Here is a 24788-nt window from a genome sequence, read left to right as displayed (position 1 = left end):
GCAGGTGAGTAGCTGTAGATTGTCCTGCTGATGGGACCAGTTCATTATTCTAGCGAGTATTGCTGCTTTCAGATACCTGACACAATCTGGGAGTGCTAGGCCTCCTTGCCCCTTGTTTCTAGATAGTATATTGGTTTTAACTTTAGGGGGGTGATTCCTCCAAATAAATTTATTTAAGTCTTTTTATTTTTTTTATTTGTAGAGGACATCTTTGTTTAGATGCTGTAGAGAAAATGCCTCAATTGATCTTGCCTTTAGACTTGAGCCTGATGTGAGACTTCCTCATAGAAATGCTCAGACTGCTTGCCATCATTTATTGCGAGTTTCAGATGAGATTATGGCTTTTGAATCCTGCATCCGTGTTGAGGAACACTGACATGCTGATGTCCACAGCAAATTGAGCAAATGGGTATAGCAGGACCTATGGAGAGAGAAGGACTATGTTATGTATATATGTATATATTATGTAGGTATGTTTGGAAGTGTGTTGTGATTTGTTAATGTTTGAGGTTTGTGTATAGCTAGAGTATGCTTTGTAATAGTCCATATGAGTGTTTTGGGGATGTTTACTGTGTAAATATGGTAAAAATCAGTATCCTAGGCCACTAGACCCTTCAGAGAAATGTCTTTTTGGCACTTTAAAAATATGCGAAAATAATTTTTATCACTCTTAAACCACTTTGAAGTTTAAAACCAGTGAGGTTTTTTAAAAAAAAATTTCAATGTTTTTTCTTGTAGAGGTTTTGTTTATTCTCGAAATGAGGAACTAGAAGCTGGCTGGATCGCTTATGGAAGCGGGAAGATACTTCACAGGCCGGCATCATTTGATAACAAACCTCAATATCTTTTCCAGTTAATTGACCAATACACGCTTCAGGTAAATATATGGACTGTGCATTGTGAAGCAATATAGATTGTAGTTAAATTGCAGAAAAATTAATATAGAGCTTGAACAGCGTATTTTATTTGATATAGAAAATTTGTTCTCTTCATATTTTAATTGTAGGAGGGGCTACTAGGAAATTCTCTAGACACCTTCATAAAACAGCTTCAAATATTAATAGCAATATGTGATGCTGTTTTATTGAAGTATATGAAGAATATAATACACCATTAAAGTCTTTCATTCTTTTCAAGGAATAAAAGCATACAGTTGGTGAATAGGTATTTTACTGGCCTGGCTGGTAAGAATGATGGTTGATCCTAATGTTATTATTAGGGAAAAAAGATAAAGGCCGGTATTTTTTTCCAAAAAAGGTGGCAACCCTATTGGTGAATTATATGTTTTCACAAGTTTTGCCTTAAATAACAAGTACATAATCTACACAACCCTAAAAGTATTTTCTTCTGCAAAGAATATTATATTTCTATGTGTAAGAAAAGTTAAAGGAATTTTTTTTCATTGTACATAAAGAAGAGTTTACCTTTCAAGCAGCAGATTCCCAGTAATAGCACAGCTTTATGTGGCTAATTTTCTGCAGTTAATGCCTCAGACGTAGCAGGATATTATTAACTTAAAGGAACCCATGTGGGTTGAATATAGATACGCTGCAGAGTGGAATAGACCTCAAACATTGCTGAGTCTGGTGTTGTATTAGCAGTGTAAAAATGTCACTTTGCTGAACCATAAAGTAATATAATTATCCTACTGTACTGTTACAGAGCTTATTTTTATCTTTGATGGAATGGTATACTGATAGTGTTTCCTGAAATGCATGTTGAACAAAAACTTTTTAAAAGGTTTACTTTGTCTTCTTTCCCATATTACTTCATCCATAATCCCAGCAAACAAGTTTATCTTGTAAACACTTGAGATTATCTCCAAATGTTTTCTTTTTTAAAATGTATTGCAGTAAATTTAAGCTTCCCCTGTTAAGACTTGTGTTGATGTGATTATTTGGCATGTGTGGGTGGCAGCCCTACAAGGTAGCTGCTGCAGTTGTAGGGAGCGGCCACATTTTAACACCAGAATTGGCTGAAAATAATATGTTTTAATACGAGGAAAAATCAGTAAGTAAAAACCTAAGAACGCTCTTGAGTGCCATTTCACCTAGTTTGTATTTTAACTGTAGTAGCAAGACGAACCCAGAATTTTTCAGCCCTTAAATTGAGTAATTAACATAGAATGTAAGGTAAGAACAGTTTGAAAGGCTAAGGAAACCAATCTATTTTTAACGTTTTAAAATATGATAGTTTATGAAAACGTTATATTTAGAAAAGGTTTAGAACAAGAACAATGCACAGCACAAAATATCTACAATATAGTATTTCAGCTGTAAATTGTTTGATTCCTCCTTCTCAATGCTGTAGAATCACTGTAGGGAAACAGTCCCTTTCTGTTTATTCCCCTGTATAAATAACATTTTTATTATGTTCATAGACAGCTGAGAGTGAGGAGCTCCATATACAGCCTGGTGGTCTAACATGCATTGGAAAGCAGAGTGGGCCTTGTAAAAAGGTTCACAAAATCCTCTTTTCATACATACAGTATTAAAGTGTGCACAAATTTTAAATTAAGCAATAGTGCCTTACTCATGTTGAACACAGATGTTATGTGCTGTATGTAAATGATCAAAAGCATGGTGTTAGATTGGTGATCTCCTTATACTTAGTGGTGTACATTAATTTACACTGTGGATTCCCATGATTGTCATAAATTATTCACACTCTCACAATATCTCCGTTGCAACAACAGATGCTGCTTGAGCTGTGTCCAAGAGCACAAAGATATATTTCATGAGGGGATATTAAGTCAGAAATAGACAATGGAGCCCTGTGCATATCATACAGATCTCTGACCTCTAACATACCCAAATATAGCAAGATTCAGAATCTCGTTAGCACTGCATCTGTATTTTCGGAACTTTTATTTGCATAAAAAATTCACACTGTAATTCCAGTAAAAACCATCCATGAGCTACTTTGTAACATAAAATCTTGGTTAGAAGTGGTAACCATGAAACGGGTTTTTATAGATTAAACTTATTGCAGAAGGTTTTAGCTAGTTTTGACCAAAATGTTCTGGCATTGCCAGTTTTTGCAGGAAAGTGAAAGGGTCACGCTAGTTTAAAAGGACCATCAACATCAAAAAGTGTTTGTTTTTTTTGCACGTAAAGCATCAACATAGAAGCTATTTCTTGACAACAAATATCCTATTTTATTTGAGAGATGCTTTCATTCTATAGTCCTATAAAGAGCCATGAAGGTATTTGACCTCTGTTTATCTTTTGTGTAAGAGTCTTATATTATACAGAGCTTATGGGGCAGATTTATCAAAGGTCGAGTTGGATTTTCGAATGAAAAAAATTTGAATTCTGTGCTATTTGTGTACTTCGACTAGGGAATAGTCCAAATTTGATTCGAATTTGAAAAAAAACAAAAAACGAAAATTCGAATATCAAAATTTATTATGTACTGTCTATTTAAAAATTCAACTTCAACCATTCGCCATCTAAAACCGGACAAATTGCTGTTTTAGCATATGGGGGACCTCCTAGAACCTACTTGGAGTCAATTGGTGGACTTTGAAAAATCCAAGTTTTTTTTGGGAAAAACCTCTAATCGAATTTGATAGAATGCACTATTCCTTTGATTCACATGATTCGAAGTTGGTCAAATACGGACCTATTTGATCGAAAACAGACCTATTTGACCAAAAAAAAGTTTGACTTAATTTCAGTTGATCTTTTTGAATTCCAATTTCGAAGTTTTTTCAATTCGAAATTCGACCCCTTGATAAATATGCCCCTAACTGTTATCTGCTATGTAAACGTGTCTTTTTGCCATATTCAGCTTGAATGACTGCACCCACTCATCACCAGTGGAGTAACTATAGAGGAAGCAGACCCCTCCATCACATGGGGTCAGGGAAAAGGGGGGCCTGGACTGCTGGGTTGATTTTCTCTGTAGTTTGAAACTCCCCCCTCACCAGACGCTTCTCCTTTAAATTTTTGCGAGCAGGTGGCGGGAGGGGGGGCGGGGTTGTGCGGGCAGGAGCAGCTTGTGTGCTGGGACCCTTCCCAACAGTGCCCACTTGTTACACCACTGCCAATGTCAGTAACCGTTCCATGTTTAATAGAAGTCATTGGCTAAAGAAGCATCATGGCTCTTCTAAAAGCTCCATTTTCTTATGAGACTGGCAAAAGATCAGATTAGTGTCTTTATTGGGCTTTTTGGCATACTACATGTGTTGGCATGTTGGCCAGTGATCCACTCATTAGGGTGCCAGTACAGAGTTTTCTTTTTGTTTCATTGATTTACTTTGCAGAACTTGTGTATTTAGTAGTCTGTGTTATAACTTGAGCCCAGTGAATATCTGTTTTCCCTCTTTAAATTACAGGTCTCTCAGATAGTCAACATGCCAGCCAATCATTTTCCCGTTGGTAGCAATATGACTACAGTGCACCTTTCTTCAGATGGCACATATTTTTACTGGATTTGGTCTCCAGCTAGTTTGAATGAGAAGACCCCCAAAGGGCACTCTGTCTTCATGGACATATTTGAGTTAAATGTAAGTTGTCATGTGGAAGGGGCTGTGAGGAAATAAGAAAATATTATTGATGGCATAATTTGCTACTGCATGTGGGCACTATTTGATTCTAATATACAGTAGAATTACAATCTTCGGTTTTTTAGGGGACCAGAAAACATGGTGTAAAATCAGGGACATAGGTTATATTTGTGGGACCACAAAAAAAACAGTGTAATATGATGGAAAACTTAAATCTGGGTATGTAAAATTAAGGTTTTTGTGGTACTCTGTAAAGTAAAGTGAACTATTTTAACTGTTTTAAAACAATTAATTTTTAATCCATTTTTATTGGGCCAGCTGATATGTTTGAAGCAACTAAATATTGTCTATCCCTTGGCAATCTGCATTTGTTGTGGAACTTAAATTCCTATCAGAGGGTGATGAAAGTTTCATGATCATCTAGGGAACACAATATAGCCATAATCTAAAATCGATATTTAGATATGTATTTGTACAGAAAGATGCATGGAATCAAAACTGTTGTCCAATGAAAAAAAAGCAGTATGTTGTATCACCTGTTGTCTAGCTAGAAACAGGTATACTTTTTTTTATTTCTTGTAAGGGATTTTCACACCTAATAATTTTTCTGTTCAACATATTGCTTATGTAGATTGAGTGTTGAGTTCTATCCCCTCTGTCCTTTATAGGTGCAAAATGGTGTAGGCATTGCAAGCCCTCTTCATGAGCGCATTATATTAATGAGAAAAGAGGGTGAATCTGCTAAAAGTATTAATGAAATGCTTTTGAGCAGATTATCAAGGTACAGAGCTTCTCCTTCAGCTACTCTAGCTGCACTTACGGGATCTACAATCTCGAACACTCTAAAAGAGGACCAGACTGGTGAGTGACATACTTTGAAACTGTAATGTGGCTATTAAAGGAAAACTATACCCCCAAAATGAATACTTAAGCAACAGATAGTTTATATCAAATTGAATGACATATTAAAGAATCTTACCAAACTGGAATATATATTTACATAAATATTGCCCTTTTACACCTCTTGCCTTGAACCACCATTTTCGTGACTCCATCTGTGCTGCCTCAGAGATCACCTGACCAGAAATACTACAACACTAAGGGGCAGATTTACTAAGGGTCGAATATCGAGGGTTAATTAACCCTCGATATTCGACTAGGAACTAAAATCGTTCGACTTCGAATATCGAAGTCGAACGATTTAGCGCTAATCCTACGATTGAAGGATTATTCGTTCGATCGAACGATTAAATCCTTCGAATCGAACGATTCGAAGGATTTTAATACAACGATCGAAGGAATATCCTTCGATCAAAAAAATGCTGCCAAGCCTATGGGGACCTTCCCCATAGGTTAACATTGACTTTGGTAGCTTTTAGCTGCCGAAGTAGGGGGTCGAAGTTTTTCTTAAAGAGACAGTACTTAGATTATCGAATGGTCGAATAGTCGAACGATTTTTAGTTCGAATCGTTCGATTCGTAGTCGAAGTAGTAGTCGAAGGTCGAAGTAGCCCATTCGATGGTCGAAGTAGCCAAAAAAACACTTCGAAATTCGAAGTTTTTTTAATTCGAATCCTTCACTCGAGCTTTGTAAATGTGCCCCTAACTGTAACAGGAAGAAGTGAGGAAGCAAAAGGCAGAACTCTGTCTGTTAATTGGCTCATGTAACCTTACATGTGGTTTGTATGTGTGCACAGTGAATCTTACGATCTCAGGGGGCGGCCCTTATTTTTTAAAATGGCAATTTTCTATTTATGATTACCCAATGGCACATACTACTAAAAAAGTATATTATTATGATAATGGTTCATTTACATGAAGCAGGGTTTTACACATGAGCTTTTTTACTCAGTATCTTTTAATAGAGACCTACATTGTTTGGGGGGTATAGTTTTCCTTTAAGTCAGAAGACATCATGTTGTAGTAAAACTGTTTACTTATTTTGATAAATTTATAACTGACCAGTAGCAGTCAACCAGCAAGTAAAAACAAAGATAACATTTCATGCTAATGTCTACTGCAGTGGTTCAATTGACTGGATATTTAGATGGTAAATTAAAGTTCTGTTAAAGGGTACTCATTCTTTCAAATCAAATTACTGTTGACAAAAATGTGAACTTTTCTTTTGACTGATCAGAGGATGTGAAAATAATGTTGAATTGTACTGGCATAAATGAATTCTGTAATATCTGGCAATGTTCTTGTTACTGATCACAACTCTGATATAACTGTTGTCTGGTCTTGGTGTGAAATATCAAAAAGGTTGGTTTTGAGGTTTTTAGGAAAGATTGCCAGTCAGTACAGATGTGTCTTTAGTGAGAAAAGAAATAAGACTTTTGTACTGTGTTTAATATTTTAGCTGCAAATACAAGCTGTGGTCTTCCTTTAAAAATGTTAAGAAAGACTCCAATGTATACCTGTGGCACATACTTAGTACTACTTGTACCACCTCTGGGAGGATCAGGTAGCTCAGCAACAAGATCTTTGTTTGGTGGAACCAGTGGCCTCTCCTCTCTAAAAAGTAAGTTTTCATTACTTCATTACTTATTAAACCAGTTATGTATCTGAGTTTGTATTGGGGTTTTATGATAAACAAGTCAAGGTGAGCTGTATTTCTACATCTTTCACATGCTAACCTTTAGCAAATAACAAGCCCATGTTATATTATTTTTCATAAAAACTTTTCTTACAAAGTAGTCATCTGCAGAAGCTCCAGCATCTTGTATTAATGAATTATGAATAGTCAAATGCATATATATAAAATATGATAGATAGACCTCTTATATAATGTTTCTGCTTGTTTCTCAGTTCTGGCTTCCAGCTTGGTATTTAATATTTCTGATGGGCAGTTCACTAATAGAGCAGATCTTATTGATGCCTCTGGAAGTTCTCTTGGACGTGGTGCTCTGGTCACAGGACTAGGTAAGAGATATTCTGAGATAATTTGCAAATGTTTTTCATTTTTTATTATTTGTAGGTTTTAGGTTATTAAGCTTTTTATTCAGCAGCTCTCCAGTTTCCAATTTCAGCAGTCTGGTTGCTATGGTCCAGATTACCCTAGCAACCATGCATTGTTTTGAATAAGAGACTGGAATATGAATAGGAGAGGGCCTAAACAGAAAGATGAGCAATCAAAAGTAGCAATAGCAATACATTTGTAGCCTTACAGAGCATTTATTTTTTAGTTGGGGGGGGGATCATTGGCCATTCTATAACATACTAAAAGTAACTTAAAGGTGAACCACCGCTTTAACTCTATTAACTTGGGTGTTATATTGGCAGAGTGAAATGAAACACACACTCAAATAGCTAATAGAAAATAATATGTTTATTTTTACAACAGTGAACATTGTCTCTTTATAGGTCACTAATATGTTTCATATAACATATTAGTGACCTATAAAGAGACAATGTTCATTTGCAACTTTGGGCTTTTGGTAGCATTTCCAGCACAGAAGATTGTGCTGTTACAATCCGCTATCGTAGTTGGTACAACAAGCAATTAGGCCAGCTTACATCAGGAATAAGAGCAAATAATCTAAGTTAAGCATGTTTACCTGTTATATTTGTAATTGTTTGGACTTTGTGTTATATTATTGTTGTATAAACATTAATAAACACAAATAATACAAAAGTAATTTTTCATAAAGAAAGGCTTTTAGTCTATATGCTGAGTCAATGCCAGGTAGGCTAGTGTTAGCCCAGTTTGAACCAGTTCAAATACACAGCAGACTACACTAGTGTTATTCTTGGGATAGATATCTAAATTGCTGAACCCCCTCCTTCCAGTTTTATACATAGTAACAGTTGACCCCCCCCCATCTCTTAATATTCCCGGAGAAAGTGTAAAATGAGAGGTCATTTATAAAAATTATTAACAGAAAACTTGTTTTCAGGTGCATGTTATGATACAATGAACAACATGATCTGGACATGCTCCAATGATTACATTGATCAGTGGTGTAATCCTGGAAATCAGGCTTTCCATGTGGTGTGTCAGAGACTTGGAGTCACTCACATCATCGATGATCCTAAAGGTAAATTCTTTTAATCTTCCTGAAACATTTATGCTTTGGAGTGGATAAACGATCTCTCCTCTGTGGTCTAAATGAATTAACTGGTCTAAATGAATTAACCTGTTAAAATCAGGGAAACATAATTTCTTGCCAGTTTTTTGAAAATTGTGAGCCATGCATGGAAAACTGGTATGGCTCAAGTCATCTGTTGTATGGTGTACTATGGGTTTTCTATGCTGGTGGAAAAATTCCATTGGTAAAAAGGCAGGTCCTGAAGCACCCTGCACGTGTATGTATTGTCAGGAGGGTCATCTACCTCTTGCGGCACACACATGCCAAATGTTGGACAGAAAATTTACACACGTGTTTTCTGGAAAAATATTGCGCCTGTCTACAGTCACAGACAGATTCAATGCACACACATATGGGATGGTATCAAACCTTTCTATGTTTTCTTAGGAGTAATTGTCTATTTGTGCAAAATGAGTATACCAAGTGAACTGCCAGATAATGTGGAAGACAGTGTTCAAGAGAAGGGCAGGGTAGAATGCTAGCATGGGGATAGGGCTACTGTTGCTCAAAACCCGGGCTTAAGTTTTTATAAGCTATGCAATACAGAATTAAGTTGAGCACCTTAGATTTTGATTGTTTTTTCTGGTTTAAAATTGACATTTGCTTTCTTTGCAGGAGAAGCAGTATCAACAAATGAAGTTATAAACCAACTGCTTCACCATGTAGGTGCTATGTGTATTCATCAACTCAATCTTTTGGCTACTAGCAACTGTTCTCCAATCAGTACCTTTCTTGGCAAACAACATCCTATAGAGCCACACCATCTTAACAGTATATGTGACATCATGGAGAAAGCCATGGTCAATGGTGATAAATGCATTATTCGCTGCATCTTGGTTGTTTTCCAGGTATTTTCCTTTTAATTTAAATACACTCTCTTAATTCATCCCATTCATCAATTAGTTCAGTTATCAGTTTATAGTGAGAATGTCACTTTCTGGGGGTCAATGTAATTTATCCTCTTAGCTGTGGCAAGAACCTGCAGTCTTGTCATGCCTTGTAGCAGAACTGATAAAATGTAAAAACATCAATTCAAAACAATTGTCAGAATACATTTTAAATGGGTTGTTAGTCACTTACAGGAAATACTGTTCTAAATTGACAATTTAATTAATAAATGTTCGTAAGGATTTTAATACATTAATGATTTTTTTTCTTAGGTGGTATTTAAATTCTTTCTCAACCCCCAAACTGAGAGGAATCGTGAAACAATAAGGAGGGCTGGCTTGCTTCTTTGGCAGTTACTCATGGCGCCTAAGGACCAAATTTGTCCTGAAATACAGAGAGAGGTCTGCTTAGCTATTAGGTAGGATTATCAGGATTATCAGGATAATCAGAAACTGATATATATATATATATTTATTTGCATGCACATTTTGCAAACTATTGGTAAGGACTATATCTGCAATTTGTAAGGATTTCTAATATGATTATAAATTATTAAAAATTTACGGGTTTTTATAGGGCATTGGTGGGAAACTTCCTATTTTATATTGGAAACTTTTCTTAAATAATGCCAACTGTTTTTTACATTTGTCTTACAAAGATCTGTGTTTCACGATGTGTTGATTGCCGAATGAATTTTCTCCCCCGTTAATTGCCTTTCCCTCAGTCACCTGTCAGTTGAATTTGAAATGTCTTATTTTAATTTTTTGTTTGGAATTTTGCACAAATCTGTTCTTTATTTAGAGGAGAACTTTCTGTATTTTTTTAAAAAGCATAAGGTGCTTCAGTAAAGGGCATTTTCTAGATATTTTTTCTGCCTTCTGGAGGTTTAAATGAAATTATTGAATTTTGCATTACTCACATTTGTTTTTTTGATTTGCAGCTTTGGTTTAAACATTTTGAATCCAGGAGAGGTTGAAATCAATAACTTGCTCAAGCTTATTTTAACTGAAGGTAAAGCCCCATTCTATTCTTTCTTTAGTTTTTATATTTGGTTGATATAAAGAAATAGCATTGCATGCAGAGTACAGAGTTGAGTTTGTCTGGTCATGGGCTAATGTTGGCCCTGTTGGAGAAGCCATAGACAATAAAGTATGTTATGGGGCTGATTCACTAAAGGTGGTTATTTCTTAGCGCACTATTTTGTGCCTTATTTATGATGCGTTACTTAAGAAACAAATCGTCAAAGTATTTTCGCATGCGCTAATAGACATATCAAACCGTTAATTCTACATTTCTGCACATCGGTATTCTAATTGCATTGCGATACTTATAGAATAGAATTAATCCTAACGCATTTTCACTAAAATCTTTTAAGTGATAAAAGCTTAAAATAGTGCGATTTATTTGAAATTTAATTACTGTGAAATTTAACACCTCCTAGGAGTAGGCGTTACTAAACAATATGAGATGGATTAATAGAGGAAGATGTAGGAACTGGAGCCTTACCTACCGCCACTAACACCTTTTCATGAAACTTCTAGTGAATCGATCGTTAATTCCTATATATTCTTTAGTTGTTTTAACTCTTTTAATGACACATGAACTAACTGCAAGTTTTGTATATAATTCTGTAACCAGTGGTGTCTGCAACATAGCATGTCCTCTTCCCTGCCTGCTATCACTCTCTGTCCTCTCTTTCTCTGGTAGATGCCAGCTTTTTCAGGTGGGGATTGCTTAGGAATAGTTACGTTCTTGTTTCTTATCCATTTGTGCTGTGAAGCCACTGCCATTAAAAATGGGCATATTGAATGCTGTGATTCTCGGAAAGACCTCTGCAAACAAATGTGCCACTTGCTACATTGGTACTGGTTGGGCTTCAGTTTATATTTATTCTGTTGCTGGACTAGTTTAATGCTCATTTGTATTTTACAGAAATAGCCTTAATTGTCAGGTTTAGACGTTTTAGGAAAATAATTTTTTGGCCATTCTTTTTATGCAGGGGACAGAAATTGTGGCCTCTCCCAGCTCCGCGATGTCATTTTGACAAACCTCACTGAGCAACTTCAAAATAACAGGTTCGGAAGTGACGAGGATGAACATTACAGGTAAATCTGAGAAAATATTAGTACTTCTGATATATACTGTGTTGTTCTGTATGTACTATCAATGAGCTGTAGGTCATTTATATATGTTGTTTATGTCAAATTTTAGTGTCTTTTTCCATAGCATAAATCTGGTTTAGTACAGTATATACAGAGAATCCCCATAGTATATACATAAAGCTCTTTTATTTCTCAAATCTAGAACAGGGCTATCCAGTGTATTGTACCAGTCATTTCTGTATATTGTCCTAAAGTTTTATGGCTATCTTCTTGCCCTATGTCTGAAAATCATTTATTAGTAACATTATAACTTTTTTATATCCAGGCCCGGCCGGGTACATGGGGTTTGTCATTGACCCAATACATGCTTAAAGGACAGCACTGATATAGAGGAGAACAGTGTAGGGAGACTATACAGGACAGTTTTATAATATGTTTGTGAGTGTCTAATTATGTCTAAATGCAACTTTTTCTCTGTACAGTTAATATTTTAAACTGCAACATACTCTCTTGTAGGAAATGTGATTTGAATCACTGTTTTCTTTGTAAGTTTTGCTTATTTTATTATGTTTCTTGTATCCATTTTTAAATATGACTTTTATTTTCAGGCTTAATGATGAACTATTGCACTATATTTTGAAGATTGTTGTTCGCGAATCATGCATTCTGATCACCAAGTGCCAAACCGTGTCTAAAGAAGAATTCCAAAGACTCTTGTCAACAGTGCCTGTAAGGCAGAAAAAATCAAATGGACAGTTTTAATAGTTTGTATTAAAGTGATAACCAAAGATTACAAAATAATCTGTTAATACAGTCAAGACAATCATTAATGATTATATACTCATGCAAGAATGAGCTAAAAGTATGTTGGCTGGTTAATTGTGTTCATTGGTCATGTCTTAAATGGGTTGTTCGCCTTTAAATTAACTTTTTGTACGATGTATTCAGCGATATTCATTCTTTATTATTTTTGAGTTATTTAGCTTTTTTCTCAGCAGCTCTTCAGTTTGCAATTTCAACAGTCTGGTTGCTAGGGTCCAAATTAACCTAGCAACCATGCATTAATAAGAGACTGGAATATGAATAGTAGAGAGCCTGAATAGTTCTCTGAAAATAACTAAATTAAATGCATGTTTCACTGTGTTTCAGAAGGCTGGGACAACATAAAAAGAAAAAGAAAATTATATTTTAAAAGAAAAGCTATATATAAACTTATTGTTAATAATATAGTGAATAAAGTACCCCCTCTTGTAAAATATAAGGATATTATAAGTTACCGAGGAGTTTCATGACCATATAAAAACACGAGGCCGAAGGCCAAAGATTACAAAATAATCTGTTAATACAGTCAAGACAATCATTAATGATTATATACTCATGCAAGAATGAGCTAAAAGTATGTTGGCTGGTTAATTGTGTTCATTGGTCATGTCTTAAATGGGTTGTTCGCCTTTAAATTAACTTTTTGTACGATGTATTCAGCGATATTCATTCTTTATTATTTTTGAGTTATTTAGCTTTTTTCTCAGCAGCTCTTCAGTTTGCAATTTCAACAGTCTGGTTGCTAGGGTCCAAATTAACCTAGCAACCATGCATTAATAAGAGACTGGAATATGAATAGTAGAGAGCCTGAATAGTTCTCTGAAAATAACTAAATTAAATGCATGTTTCACTGTGTTTCAGAAGGCTGGGACAACATAAAAAGAAAAAGAAAATTATATTTTAAAAGAAGAGCTATATATAAACTTATTGTTAATAATATAGTGAATAAAGTACCCCCTCTTGTAAAATATAAGGATATTATAAGTTACCGAGGAGTTTCATGACCATATAAAAACACGAGGCCGAAGGCCGAGTGTTTTTATACAGGTCATGGAACTCCGAGGTAACTTCTAATATCCTCATATTTTGCAACTGGGGGTACTTTATTTATTATAATACACAAATTTTAATGAGTCATGTGACAGAAATTACATCAGAACTCACCGTTTATAACTGATGACATCAGAACTCACCATTTATAAGGATATAATTTACAGGATATTCATGGCTTTTGTGTATTATAATACCAATAACACATCTTTGCGGATCTCTCTGTATCTATTTAGTAGTGTTAGTAAAGAATCCTGTCACTGGTTAATAGCTACAAATGGCTTTTAAGTAGCTCTGATATTGCTGTATTTTTCTGCACTCTAAATAATTGTACATTATATTTATTTTGCTTCAAATGGTGACTTTATCTCACTTTGTAAAATGGGACACTGATTGTGCTTATTGTGTGTTTAAGGTGGCTTCTCCATGTCTATGCTATTTAATGGCTGTACAGAATCATCTCCTGAGTAACACTGTCCTAGTAAAACCTGATGACAGTGATGACAGTGACAGCTCCCTGCAGGGGGAGACATTGAAGGTACAGGTAAACACCAGATTTTATTCTAATAATGCTGTTTTCTGTTTGTAAATGTGAAATGTGTGTTGTCTATTTATTAATAACTTTTCTGTGTATCTCTCCATCAGTTTGTTACATTCCTTTTTTGTTATCTTGTTATCTTAATCAAGTGTAAACAAACATATAGAGGGATTCTATATTCTGATGTAAAAAGGTAAAAAAAATCTAATGTCTCATTTCTCATGACTGAATAGGCAATTTATATGCCTAAACTAAACGGTTAATGAATCTTATTTGAAAAGCTGTTCGTTCATTGAGGTAATAGCATCTGAGCGTCAGCTGAAGAATACTGCAACGTTAATGCACATTAGTCTTATGTCATATAGAGTACTATCTTTTTGCACATGGGAGAGTTTCCTTTGTTAGGGCTCAGAATTTTCCATGTTATATAATTTCTGGCTGTAGTGATAAAGTGATAATTGAATGCATTCTATGAATCAGGACAACAAGAACAGAGGAGTAGCTTATTCAAATAGACACCACTTCACAAGCTCTGACCACTGAGGGGCACATTTACTAAGGGTCGAAGTGAATTTTTTCGAATTTCAAAAACTCGAATTTTTAAGTAATTTTTGGATACTTCGACCATCAAATAGGCCAAATTCGACTTCGATTTGAAGTGAAAAACGACTTCGAAAATCAAGGTACTGTTTCTTTAAAAAAGTTCGACTTCGACACTTCGCCATCTTAAACCTGCCAAATTGCTGTTTAGCCAATGGGGGACCTCATATAACCTATCTTGAGTGTTTGGGCAAGTTTTGAGAAATCGAAGGATTTTTGGTAAAATTGTACGATCGTATGATTAAATCGTTCGATTCGAAGGATTTCATCGTACGATCATACGATTTTAAAAATCCTTCGACTTTGACTTCGAATGTTGAATTACCCTATTCGATGGTCGAATTTCGAAGTTTTTTTGCACTTCGAAATTCGACCCTTGATAATTCTGCCCCTGAGTGTTCATAGTTCAAACGATAATCAATGGGACACCTCCACCTTTATAACACCATCTATATTTATCTATAGCATCACATAGGAGAGACAGAGGGTGTAACAGGTATAAAGGTCCCCTAACAAATAAGTGAGAACACTGACATAAACATTGGATCTGTCAAAAGAGGCGTTTGGCTTGCCTTTAGAAGAATCAGCTGCAGATAGTGTGAATTCTTTTAAAGCATTTCATTGTTCTGCATTGTGAGGTTCCCCAACTGTGCTGTATGGCCAATTATGCACCACCCCCTGATCTGACCAGGTCGAGAGTTACAATTTATAGCAAAAAGGTTCAAATACTAGATATTAGTGTGTGCTGCACATAACTTGTTCCTCATGAAGGGATGCTGTTATCAGGGTTTAAAAAAAATACATGCATATGGATATTACTGGGCAGATTTATCAAAATGTGAGATTAGAACTCATCACAAAAAAACTCATCCTCTTTCTAGTCTGGATTTTTAGAAGCGTATTTAGAGTTTAATCAATACAATTTTAAAAATCCCATGGTGAGCTCTAATCTCACATTTTGATAAATCTGCCCCTATATGACCTAAATTATTTTAGTTACTAAATAGGAGTAATTTCACTTTTATAATGAAGCCTCAAGCCTAGTAGTCATATCTCCCATAAATATACCAACATCAGACAGGCTTTTTGCAATAGCATAATACGGATAATCCATTAGACGTTGCAAGACCTTTGTTCAACATAATCTTTCAATTTTTCCATCGTCCATTGTAAGCATTACTGATGCAAACAGAAGGAAAAAGTTTCTATATTGAAATATCAGCTATACATAAACGTTACCCAGTTTTGCCGTGTTTATCTTTTGTAGGAACTCCAGGCCAGCATCTTAGCTTTGGCAACCCAGATACTTTCTGGTTGTGATGAAGTCCTGGATATGCTGCAGCGAGTCACCACTGCTCTTCTCAACAGTGACCTCTTAGACAGAGACTTTAGGTAATATGATATATGATACCATTGATGAACTCTGTTATGTTGTTTGGTAAGGTCACACTGAGCGTTTCGGGTGGAGATATAGTCGCCTGGCGACTAATCGGCTCATCTTTGCGGCGACCAATCTCCCCGAACACCTTCCCTCACTCTGCGCTGGCTAAAATGAAAAATCGCCGGCGCTAATCACACGGGGCGATTAATATTCTGAAGTCGCCCGAAGTTTTCCCGTGAGGCGATTAGTCGCCAGGCGACTAAATTTCCCCTAAACGCACAGTGTGACCTTACCCTAAATGAAGTCCAGAGTAAAGCAACTAAGCTGATAAAAGATATAGAAAGTCTCTGTATGGAAAGAAAGGGTCCATCAGAAAATGCATAATGAATTACATTGTGGACAAAGGATATATTTATGTAAGTATGAAAATGTATTCTTATATAGATATGTACATAAATATTCCTGGTCATAAGGGATCCTTAATAAAATAGATCAAAATATGCATTGATTTACAAAAGCTATTGACAGATATCTGCAGTACAGTTAACATACAAAACACTTTACTCATACACATAAATTATATAACAAATATTTACAAAGAAAATAACAAATGTAAATATGTTGCATCTAAGGCGATTGCTTCGCTGATACTCATTCTTCCATTGGGTCAGACATCTGTGTCCTCACTACAGGAACTCCAGGGGCTCTCTGGAAGGAGAGGGGAAAGATAAAATAATTTATGTGTTTGTTGTGTGTGTGTTTTTTAATGGAATGATTTTTTTTGTTTTGTTAACACAATGTGAAACGAGCTGTGTGGCAAATTTTTCACATAGTTTTCATAAAACGCAGAAGCACACACACAATTCCAATGACAATAAGTCTTATTTTGCGACTGGAGATCTTAAATATCACTAAATGGATATATAGTAATAGAATTCAATATTTTTACGGCCTATTGCCATTTCTTCACTTGATTCATCAGTCATTCTTATAATTGCCACAGAAAAGTAAAAACACTTTCACACTGAGTAAGTTTACATTATAATAGAATTTAATTGTACAGAATATTCATCCACCCATTGAACAACCTTATAAACATTCTTTTCTTTTGTTTTTTTTGTAAGCATAGGAAAGCTCGTTCAGAATGTTAATATTTAAGAAGCACCAACAAAGATTCAACTGCCCATCAGATATATTTCTTAGCTTCAGTTTGTGTATTTTCCTTTAGGAATAATGTCAAAGAAACTGGTGTAATATCGCCCTTTGTCGAATGAATTTCAGGTATCTTACACCCTTGCTCCCATCCAGAGCTAAATCAGGAAAAAAGAATTGTGTAGGGGTAATGATACCAAGAAGCACAGAAAAACTGCTGCTCAAGTGTCCTTTAATCACCACACCGTGATGGTGTGGTGATTAAAGGACACTTGAGCAGCAGTTTTTCTGTGCTTCTTGGTATCATTACCCCTACACAATTCTTTTTTCCTGTATTTTCCTTTAATTGCTATGACACCACTTCATAAATATTGAATTATAATGTTTTTTAATTGTAATTATAGATTTCTTAATATATATGGGTTTTTTTTACTATCTTTTTATTTTGTCTTAGACTGAAAGGCCTTGAACAGATCACAAAATCCACCATGCTTGGCCATCTCCTCCCAGTACTTCTCACATCCCTTATGCATCCAAACTTACAGACATTAACCATGGCAGATGCACTTATGCCTCAGCTGGTGCAGCTTGTTCTTTACACTAGCCAGGTAAGAGCTCAACGACTAATATAAATAAATTTGCATGTATATTTAAAAGAAAAAATGTGTACTTCAGGGGATTCTGAGAGCTGAGGTTTAATAGCTGGAGGGCAACATGTTGGTTGCTGTGTAATTAATAGACCCATTTTGTGCCAGTTCTTGAGAATATTTTAAACGGTTGAACACTACTATTTTCTATGTGGTGGTAGAGCTCATTGGCAGTGTTGATCTCTAACACCCTCAGTGAATCATTATTCCTCTAAAATTTAAATTGTGTTAAAATGACTGCAGTGCAAGTCAGTGGGCAATGTATGAATTTGAAAAAGCTATTTTTCACAACGATTTTTTCCAACGTTGAAAAGAGCTTGTTGCATCATTGTATTTCAGTTTAAAAAAAAAAAGTTTTCTTGCATTTATTTTAATATCCACAAGCTTATGTGAGTGTGGAACTGCCTCAGATTGCATGCTAGTTTTGCTCCTAGGTGGCCATACTCAAATCCTCAACAATTTCTTGAGCTGTAGCCTGAAGGTCGGATGCCGTTTACTTTGCCCCATCTTAACAAATACATTTTTTGTTTAAGGGATATTGTCTGTACTTTCTTTTTTATATTATTACAATTTTCCTTTTATTCTCTGTGGCTGATTCACTAATGTTGTGCAGTTTTACAGCTTTTGTGCATGTGACCAATATAGTTGTTTGCCCCCCTGTTTACTGCAATTAGAAGGCCTGCATGTACCCTCTACATATGATTGTCACCCAGAATATGTGTGGGTGCCTTTTCAGTAAAAATACCTTAGTAGTTTTCTACCTGAATTTCTTGTTGTTGCTGCATTGAAAAGTGACCCAGGTAATCCCTCGTGTTTTGATTTCTGTTGCTGAGAAGCAGCTCTTTCATAACCTGTTTCATAATGGATATGGTGATTTTTTTTATATTGAGTATGCATTACCAGAGTTTGGAATTATATGCACTGTAAACTTTGAAATGCACATCTTAAAACATAACTTTTCAAATTATAATTTATAATGGGGAAAAAACAATTTGTGCATATTTTCTTAAATTATACATCATCTCAAACAGATTTCACTAATCTGGTATAGGTAAAATATATATGTATGTTTGTATGTAAGAAGCATACGTGTGCATAATTTGTATGTATGTATAAGTATACAAAATATACATTTAATGGTGGAAATATATTTGCAGTGAGAAAAAAGTATCTGTTTAAAAATATTTGTAATTTTACAACTATTTTTGTTTCTTTTAGACTGCACTGCTGCTGAAAACGCAGTGTCCAGTATTGGCAGATCCAGGGGACACCCCCGGTGGAATTCCAGAGCCAAAAACTAAATTGTTAACTGATGACAGGTAATCAATCCTACAATGATCTGTTTGCTTTTTTTCTGTGCAACTAAATTGATTTCTTCTTCTTATAACTTAGCCGATAATGGATAGCTAATGTAGGAACAAATAGGGTATTCTCATTAGCAGGCATGTTCTAGTAGAAAGTGTAATGATTTGTTTTTTTTATGGGATAATACTTGCTTGCCATGAATAACATAAAGAACTGTCTGTGTGGACCAGCTCTTAAAAAAAATCCAATAAGTGTAAAAATATAATTTTTAATGTTATGTTCTGAGAAAATTTTACGATCTTCAATTATTTAATATTATTAGCATATTCGATATTAACCTACAAACTGTGTTCCATCCAGATCAGCCACCGTACACTGTAAGATTCACTCGTTTGGCGAGGTCTTTTCTTCAACAGGCCCACCTTGGGCCAAATAATCGCAGTACAATGATGGGGATACGAAAAGTCAGAGCAAACCCGCATCAATAAGCAGATGCGTTTCTTGATCCGACAGAAAAATCAAGCCTGCCCAATTGAGAGCTTGAGATCTGTCCGATTATTGCACTAAAACAACTTGGGCACATAGAACAGACCTGTATATATTTTTTTCTATAAAAGGAATCTTGAGAGAGAGAGAGAGAGAGAGAGATAACTGATCTAGTTTGTTTTGGTCTATGACCTGGTAGATTGTCCTCTTTTTTTACATGCTCTGACATTATTCATTTTCCTTTTTGTATATAGGATGCTAGATGAAAAGGAAGAGCCTGGTTTCCTTACTGGGCTAAAGATTCCTGCTCCATGGGCTGCTGGAAAGACTGTGGAAACATCTCATCCAGTCAGAGACAATTACAAGTTTAAAGAAACTGTACATATTCCTGGAGCTCGTTGCTTGTACCTCCGGTTTGACAGCAGGTGCTCTTCACAGTACGATTACGATAAGGTGAATGTCAGTGAGTGAAGCAGAAGTTACATGCATCATGCTTGCTTGAAATTTTAAAATGAACATCATGATAAAACAGTACCATGCAATTGTTTATGGACCTAACGACTTGAATTTATTGTCCTGGGTAAACTGCCCCCAGTAGCATATTTTTCTGGGACCTTATGGGTTCACATTTAGTAGCTGGAAATGCAATGTTTAGCTGAAAATAGCATGTCACTACACTACATTTCCTTCATGCGTTTGACCTTGTTTTTTACCCCACTTCCCATTTACTGCTTAGTGCCCATAAGAGGAGCCAGCCTCACAGTTTTGGAACCTCTTTTCTAGAGTCTAGGGAAAGGAAGATCAAAAAACTAAAGAGCGCCTGAACAATACCTCATTTAGCTTTTATCTAGGTTCCCCTGCCTATCCCCTAACAGAAAATGCCCATGTGACTGAGCTCTCTTTACAGTTACAAACAATAGTGCAATATGAAATGTTTTTTTTTTTAAATAATGCTACATAGTAAGTTAAGTTGAAAAAAGACATGTCCATCAAGTTTTTATGCTTACTTGTCTAACTGCTAGTTGATCCAGAAGCAGGCAAAAAACCCATCTGAAGCCTCTCTAATTTGCCGCAGAAGTGGAAAATATCCTTCCTGATGATCTAATGTATCAGCCAGTACAACTGATTCAGGGAGAGTATTCCACAACTTCACAGCTCTCGCTGTAAAAAAAACCCTTTCCAATATTTAGGAAGAACCTCTTTTCTTCTAATCGGTATAGGTGCCCTCATGTCTGCAGGATGGACCTACTGGTAAATAAAGCATTAGAGAGTTTATTATATGGTTTCCTTATATATTTATACAAAGATATATAACCTCCATCTTCAGCAATGTAAACAACTACATCTTGACCAGTCTTTCTTCATAGCTGAGAATTTCGATACCTTTTACCAGCGTAGTTGCCCTTCTCTAGACTCTCTCTAATTCAGTAATATCCAATTTGAGAAGTGGAGACCAAATCTGCATGGTATATTTTAGATGGGGCCTTACCAGCGCTCTGTAAAGTGAAAGAATAACCACCTCCTCTCACAAATCTTATGCCCCTTTTAATACAGTTCAAGACATTGTTTGTCCTTGCAGCTGCTGACTGGAATTGCTTGCTACAGCCAAGTTTATTATCTAAAAGGACTCCAATGTCCTTCTCCATTATGGATTTGCCTAGTGCAGTCCCATTAAGAGTATAAGTCGCATGCATGTTTTTATAACCCAGGTGCATGACTTTGTGTTTGTCAACATTAAGGGGATTATTTATCAAAGGTCAAGTTTGTGAGTTTTTTTCTACCTCGAATAAACTTGCAACTCGAATGTTTGCTTATTTATGAAAGAACCCAAATGTAAAAAACTTGATTAAATGCAATCAGGGGAAAAACTTGAATACTCGAATTGATCGAGTTTGATTTAGATTTTTCTTGGAAAATACAACTCAACTTTTAATAAATAACCCCCTATCTCTCATCTGCCACTTAGCCGCCCATATTGCCAGTTTGCTGCAATGACATCACATCCTGTATAGAATTAATTGGGCTGCATAGTTTTGTGTCATCTGCAAACACTGATACTCTACTTGTCATTAATGAACAAGTAAAATAAAAGTGGAGCCCACTAAGAGCCTTAATCCAGGTAGAAAATGTACTATTGACAACCACCCTCAGTCCTTAGTTTAGAAAGCAGTCATTTGTGTGAAACTGTATCATGCTTTGGCAAAATCCAAATAGATTGCACCTACTGCAACCCCACTGTCCAATTTATTATTAAATTCATCATAAAAAGCAGTCAAATTTGTCTGACATGACCTATCCTTCATAAAGCCATGCTGATTACTTCTCATGATGCTATACTCTAGATTCTAGAACATACTTTGCAATGTGATCCCTTAACAAGCCTTCAAATAATTTACCCAACACATATGTCAAACTTACTGGCCTATAATTGCCAGGCTAATTGCCCAATCCCTCTTCAAATATAGGAATTGCATAAGCTTTCCTCCAATCCATAGGTACCATACCAGATTAAAGCAAGTCTGAGAAAAAGAGGCCAGTCTAAAATTGAACTAAGCTTTCTCAGTACCCAAGGGTGTTTTCCATTTGGTCCTGGTGCCTTGTTCACATTAATTTTGAGTAAACCTTTATGTACCATGTCCTGCACCAACCACTGACTAGATAGAGCTGAGCCAACAGTTTAGCTGGGTCTTGGAACTCTGGCTCCTCTATTGTATACACTAAAGAAAATAAGTGTTTTAGCACATTTGCTTTTTCTGTATTCGTTATAACCATATTGCTACCATTATTTACACTCTCAACCTGCATCTTTTTACTATTAACATACTTTAAAAATGTTGCTATTCTTTCATCAGCTGGTGATATACGCAGGACCCAATACAAACAGCAGGAAAGTTGCTGAATATGGTGGAAATACCTTGGGGTATGGAAGTAGGAGTGTTTTAGGCACAGGCTGGCCAAAAGATTTGGTTAAGGTAACCTTTGAAATAAAATAGTTATATTTGAAATAAAAATAGTCATATTTCCGTAGTGTTATTATGTCCCTCACAAAATGTTTCATTACACCTCCCTAATTGTCTGAGTGCTCTATATGGCTGTAACAAAAAAACATTACTTGCATGGACTACTTAACCTTGTGTTATAAAAAAAAAAAAAGTTTACCATATTTGTTTTGCTAGTGGCAATTAAGTTAAGTTCTTCTTCTATATTACAGGCATTATTTTTGTACTGGCTAACCAGCACACATTTTCACAATAATTGAGCTGCTTCTTATTTGGCTAAGAAGCAGGCCTGTGATTCTAGTTATATTAAGAGATATACCTTTAACATCAGCCTTCTTGTCTCCACAATGGTATGCAAGAGTATGTACTATATTGTTCTTTATTGTTTTGGCTTCATTGCTGTATTAAATGCTTGTTATGTCAGGTGGAAGGTGATACGGTGACGTTCTCCTTTGAAATGAGAAGTGGGCGTGAACACAACACTCCCGATAAAGCAATGTGGGGTTTCGCCTGCACTGTAAGAGCTCAGGTGAGTTTACGTATATAATAAATATACTAGAACTATCACTTAATTTTTCTTACAGTCAGACCATTTCATGGTTTTATGAAAGGGCTGGTCATCTTCTAATGCTTGGCACCACTTATAATTTAGATGGTTAGGTTATATTGTAAGAATCCTAAATTCATATATCCGTTATATTCTGTTAATCATTCAATTGTTCAAACATATTTGTTGAATGTTTTATATGTTAAATGTTTTAACACTCATTTTATCCTCATTTCTTTTTTTTGCAGTGCTTGGCTTAATAAGGGAAATCACTTCTTCTAATAATTATCATGTTCAAGATACAATCGTCAATCTTATTTTGGGGCATCGCTGCACTTCAAATAACTTGGCAAATATTTTTTTTTTTTTTTAGGAGTCCTCAGAAGATGTATCAGGCGGCTTGCCATTTCTAGTTGACCTGGCTTTAGGGCTGTCTGTTTTGGCTTGTTCCATGCTGCGTATATTGTACAATGGTCCAGAGATCACAAAAGAGGAATTGACTTGTCATGATCTGTTGAGGTCAAAACTTTTGCAGAGGTCAGTATGTGTAGGGAGACTGCTACATTTTCCTGTACAGTTCCATTTTGTGTTTGTGAAAAGCGTCCTAGGACACTGCTTAGCAGAAACAGCTGTATCACTATTTTATGCAAATTCATATTAGCCAGTCCTAGTGGCTGATTAAAACAAGGCATTTACCATTACCAGGCTTACCCTATCAAAACATTATTTCATGCCCCCATATCTTTTATGCTGTTTTGTTGACATTCTATGGAAAAATTTCTGGTTACTGGATCTGGTGAAATACTAACAGTGTGTGTCATACAGCGACTGACCCTTTTTCATCTGAAAGCATGCTACAACATATGCTCTTTCTGAACCGATTATAATTTTGGAAACAGCCCACACAACCCTTTTAACCTCAATTTTGCTTTGCTTAAATATAAACTTTTCCTAAAGTATCTATCTTTTTCAGCTACTTCTCTTACTAAACCAACATACAAACATGCAAGAAAAAAATCTTTATTTCTGCTTCTAATGTCGAGGTTAGAAATTAATATGTGCAAAATTGATCAGGGTAGTTAACTGATTAAGTTTTTCCTGCTTTATGTTTTATTAGGTGTCAGTGGCAGGTGGAGGCTAATGGTGCTTTATCCCCAGCACTCACCCCAAGCCCTTCTCCGCTGCCTCTTACTATAGAAGAAGACAGAGAATTCACATATCCATCTGACATCTTGTTGCCGCCAGTTGGGAACTATTTTGAACTGCCAAGAATCAGACTGCCTCCTGGTATTATGTTCAAGCTCCGGGAAATATCTGGACGTGCACGACCACAGTTCAGACCAAGCATAAAGTAGGTTTATAGCAGCGTGCCTTTCTGCTATCTGAAATATGCTTGTGCCTTCAAATTAATCTTGTTTCTTCTCCCAACCTTCAGTTAATCAGTTAAACCGAGATGTTTTACAGACTTTTTGCATTTTTTAGTACAAATTTTTTTTACAGTTCTTTGTTTGGGTTAAGATTGGCTTACAAAATATTTATGCACATCATTGTAACTAACACTGACTTAACTATCATTTTAATGAGTTTCCTAAGCAGTAATTTTTTGGCTTACCTGGTTGGAATACATTTTATTAAATGCTTTCCAAGGTCTTACTTGAAAGATTAAAATGATTA

At 35.6% G+C, this 24788-nt stretch overlaps 1 protein-coding gene across 3 annotated transcripts in view; it reads left to right on the top strand.

The window, feature by feature from the left end:
- Positions 1-24788, top strand: part of hectd4.L (HECT domain containing E3 ubiquitin protein ligase 4 L homeolog) — a 105339-nt gene that overhangs the window by 24763 nt on the left and 55788 nt on the right. For 2 of the 3 annotated variants that reach the window (XR_001935798.2, XM_018263569.2), the window contains exons 6-25: positions 739-877; positions 4340-4510; positions 5179-5371; positions 6869-7030; positions 7318-7431; positions 8406-8546; positions 9213-9445; positions 9758-9903; positions 10426-10496; positions 11485-11590; positions 12196-12316; positions 13875-14003; positions 15865-15989; positions 17585-17738; positions 18996-19096; positions 19823-20021; positions 22421-22540; positions 22992-23096; positions 23488-23651; positions 24232-24465. Coding sequence is in view for 2 of the 3 variants with exons in the window: in XM_018263569.2 (XP_018119058.1) it covers positions 739-877; positions 4340-4510; positions 5179-5371; positions 6869-7030; positions 7318-7431; positions 8406-8546; positions 9213-9445; positions 9758-9903; positions 10426-10496; positions 11485-11590; positions 12196-12316; positions 13875-14003; positions 15865-15989; positions 17585-17738; positions 18996-19096; positions 19823-20021; positions 22421-22540; positions 22992-23096; positions 23488-23651; positions 24232-24465 (2928 nt within the window). In the remaining variant the exon portion in view is untranslated. The remainder of the gene's footprint in view (positions 1-738; positions 878-4339; positions 4511-5178; positions 5372-6868; positions 7031-7317; positions 7432-8405; positions 8547-9212; positions 9446-9757; positions 9904-10425; positions 10497-11484; positions 11591-12195; positions 12317-13874; positions 14004-15864; positions 15990-17584; positions 17739-18995; positions 19097-19822; positions 20022-22420; positions 22541-22991; positions 23097-23487; positions 23652-24231; positions 24466-24788) is intronic. The other variant, XM_018263582.2, reaches the window with a different exon arrangement.

The sequence above is a fragment of the Xenopus laevis genome, chromosome 1L, assembly GCF_017654675.1.
Source record: "Xenopus laevis strain J_2021 chromosome 1L, Xenopus_laevis_v10.1, whole genome shotgun sequence".
NCBI lineage: Eukaryota > Metazoa > Chordata > Amphibia > Anura > Pipidae > Xenopus > Xenopus laevis.
This window is presented reverse-complemented; position numbering and strand designations above follow the sequence as displayed.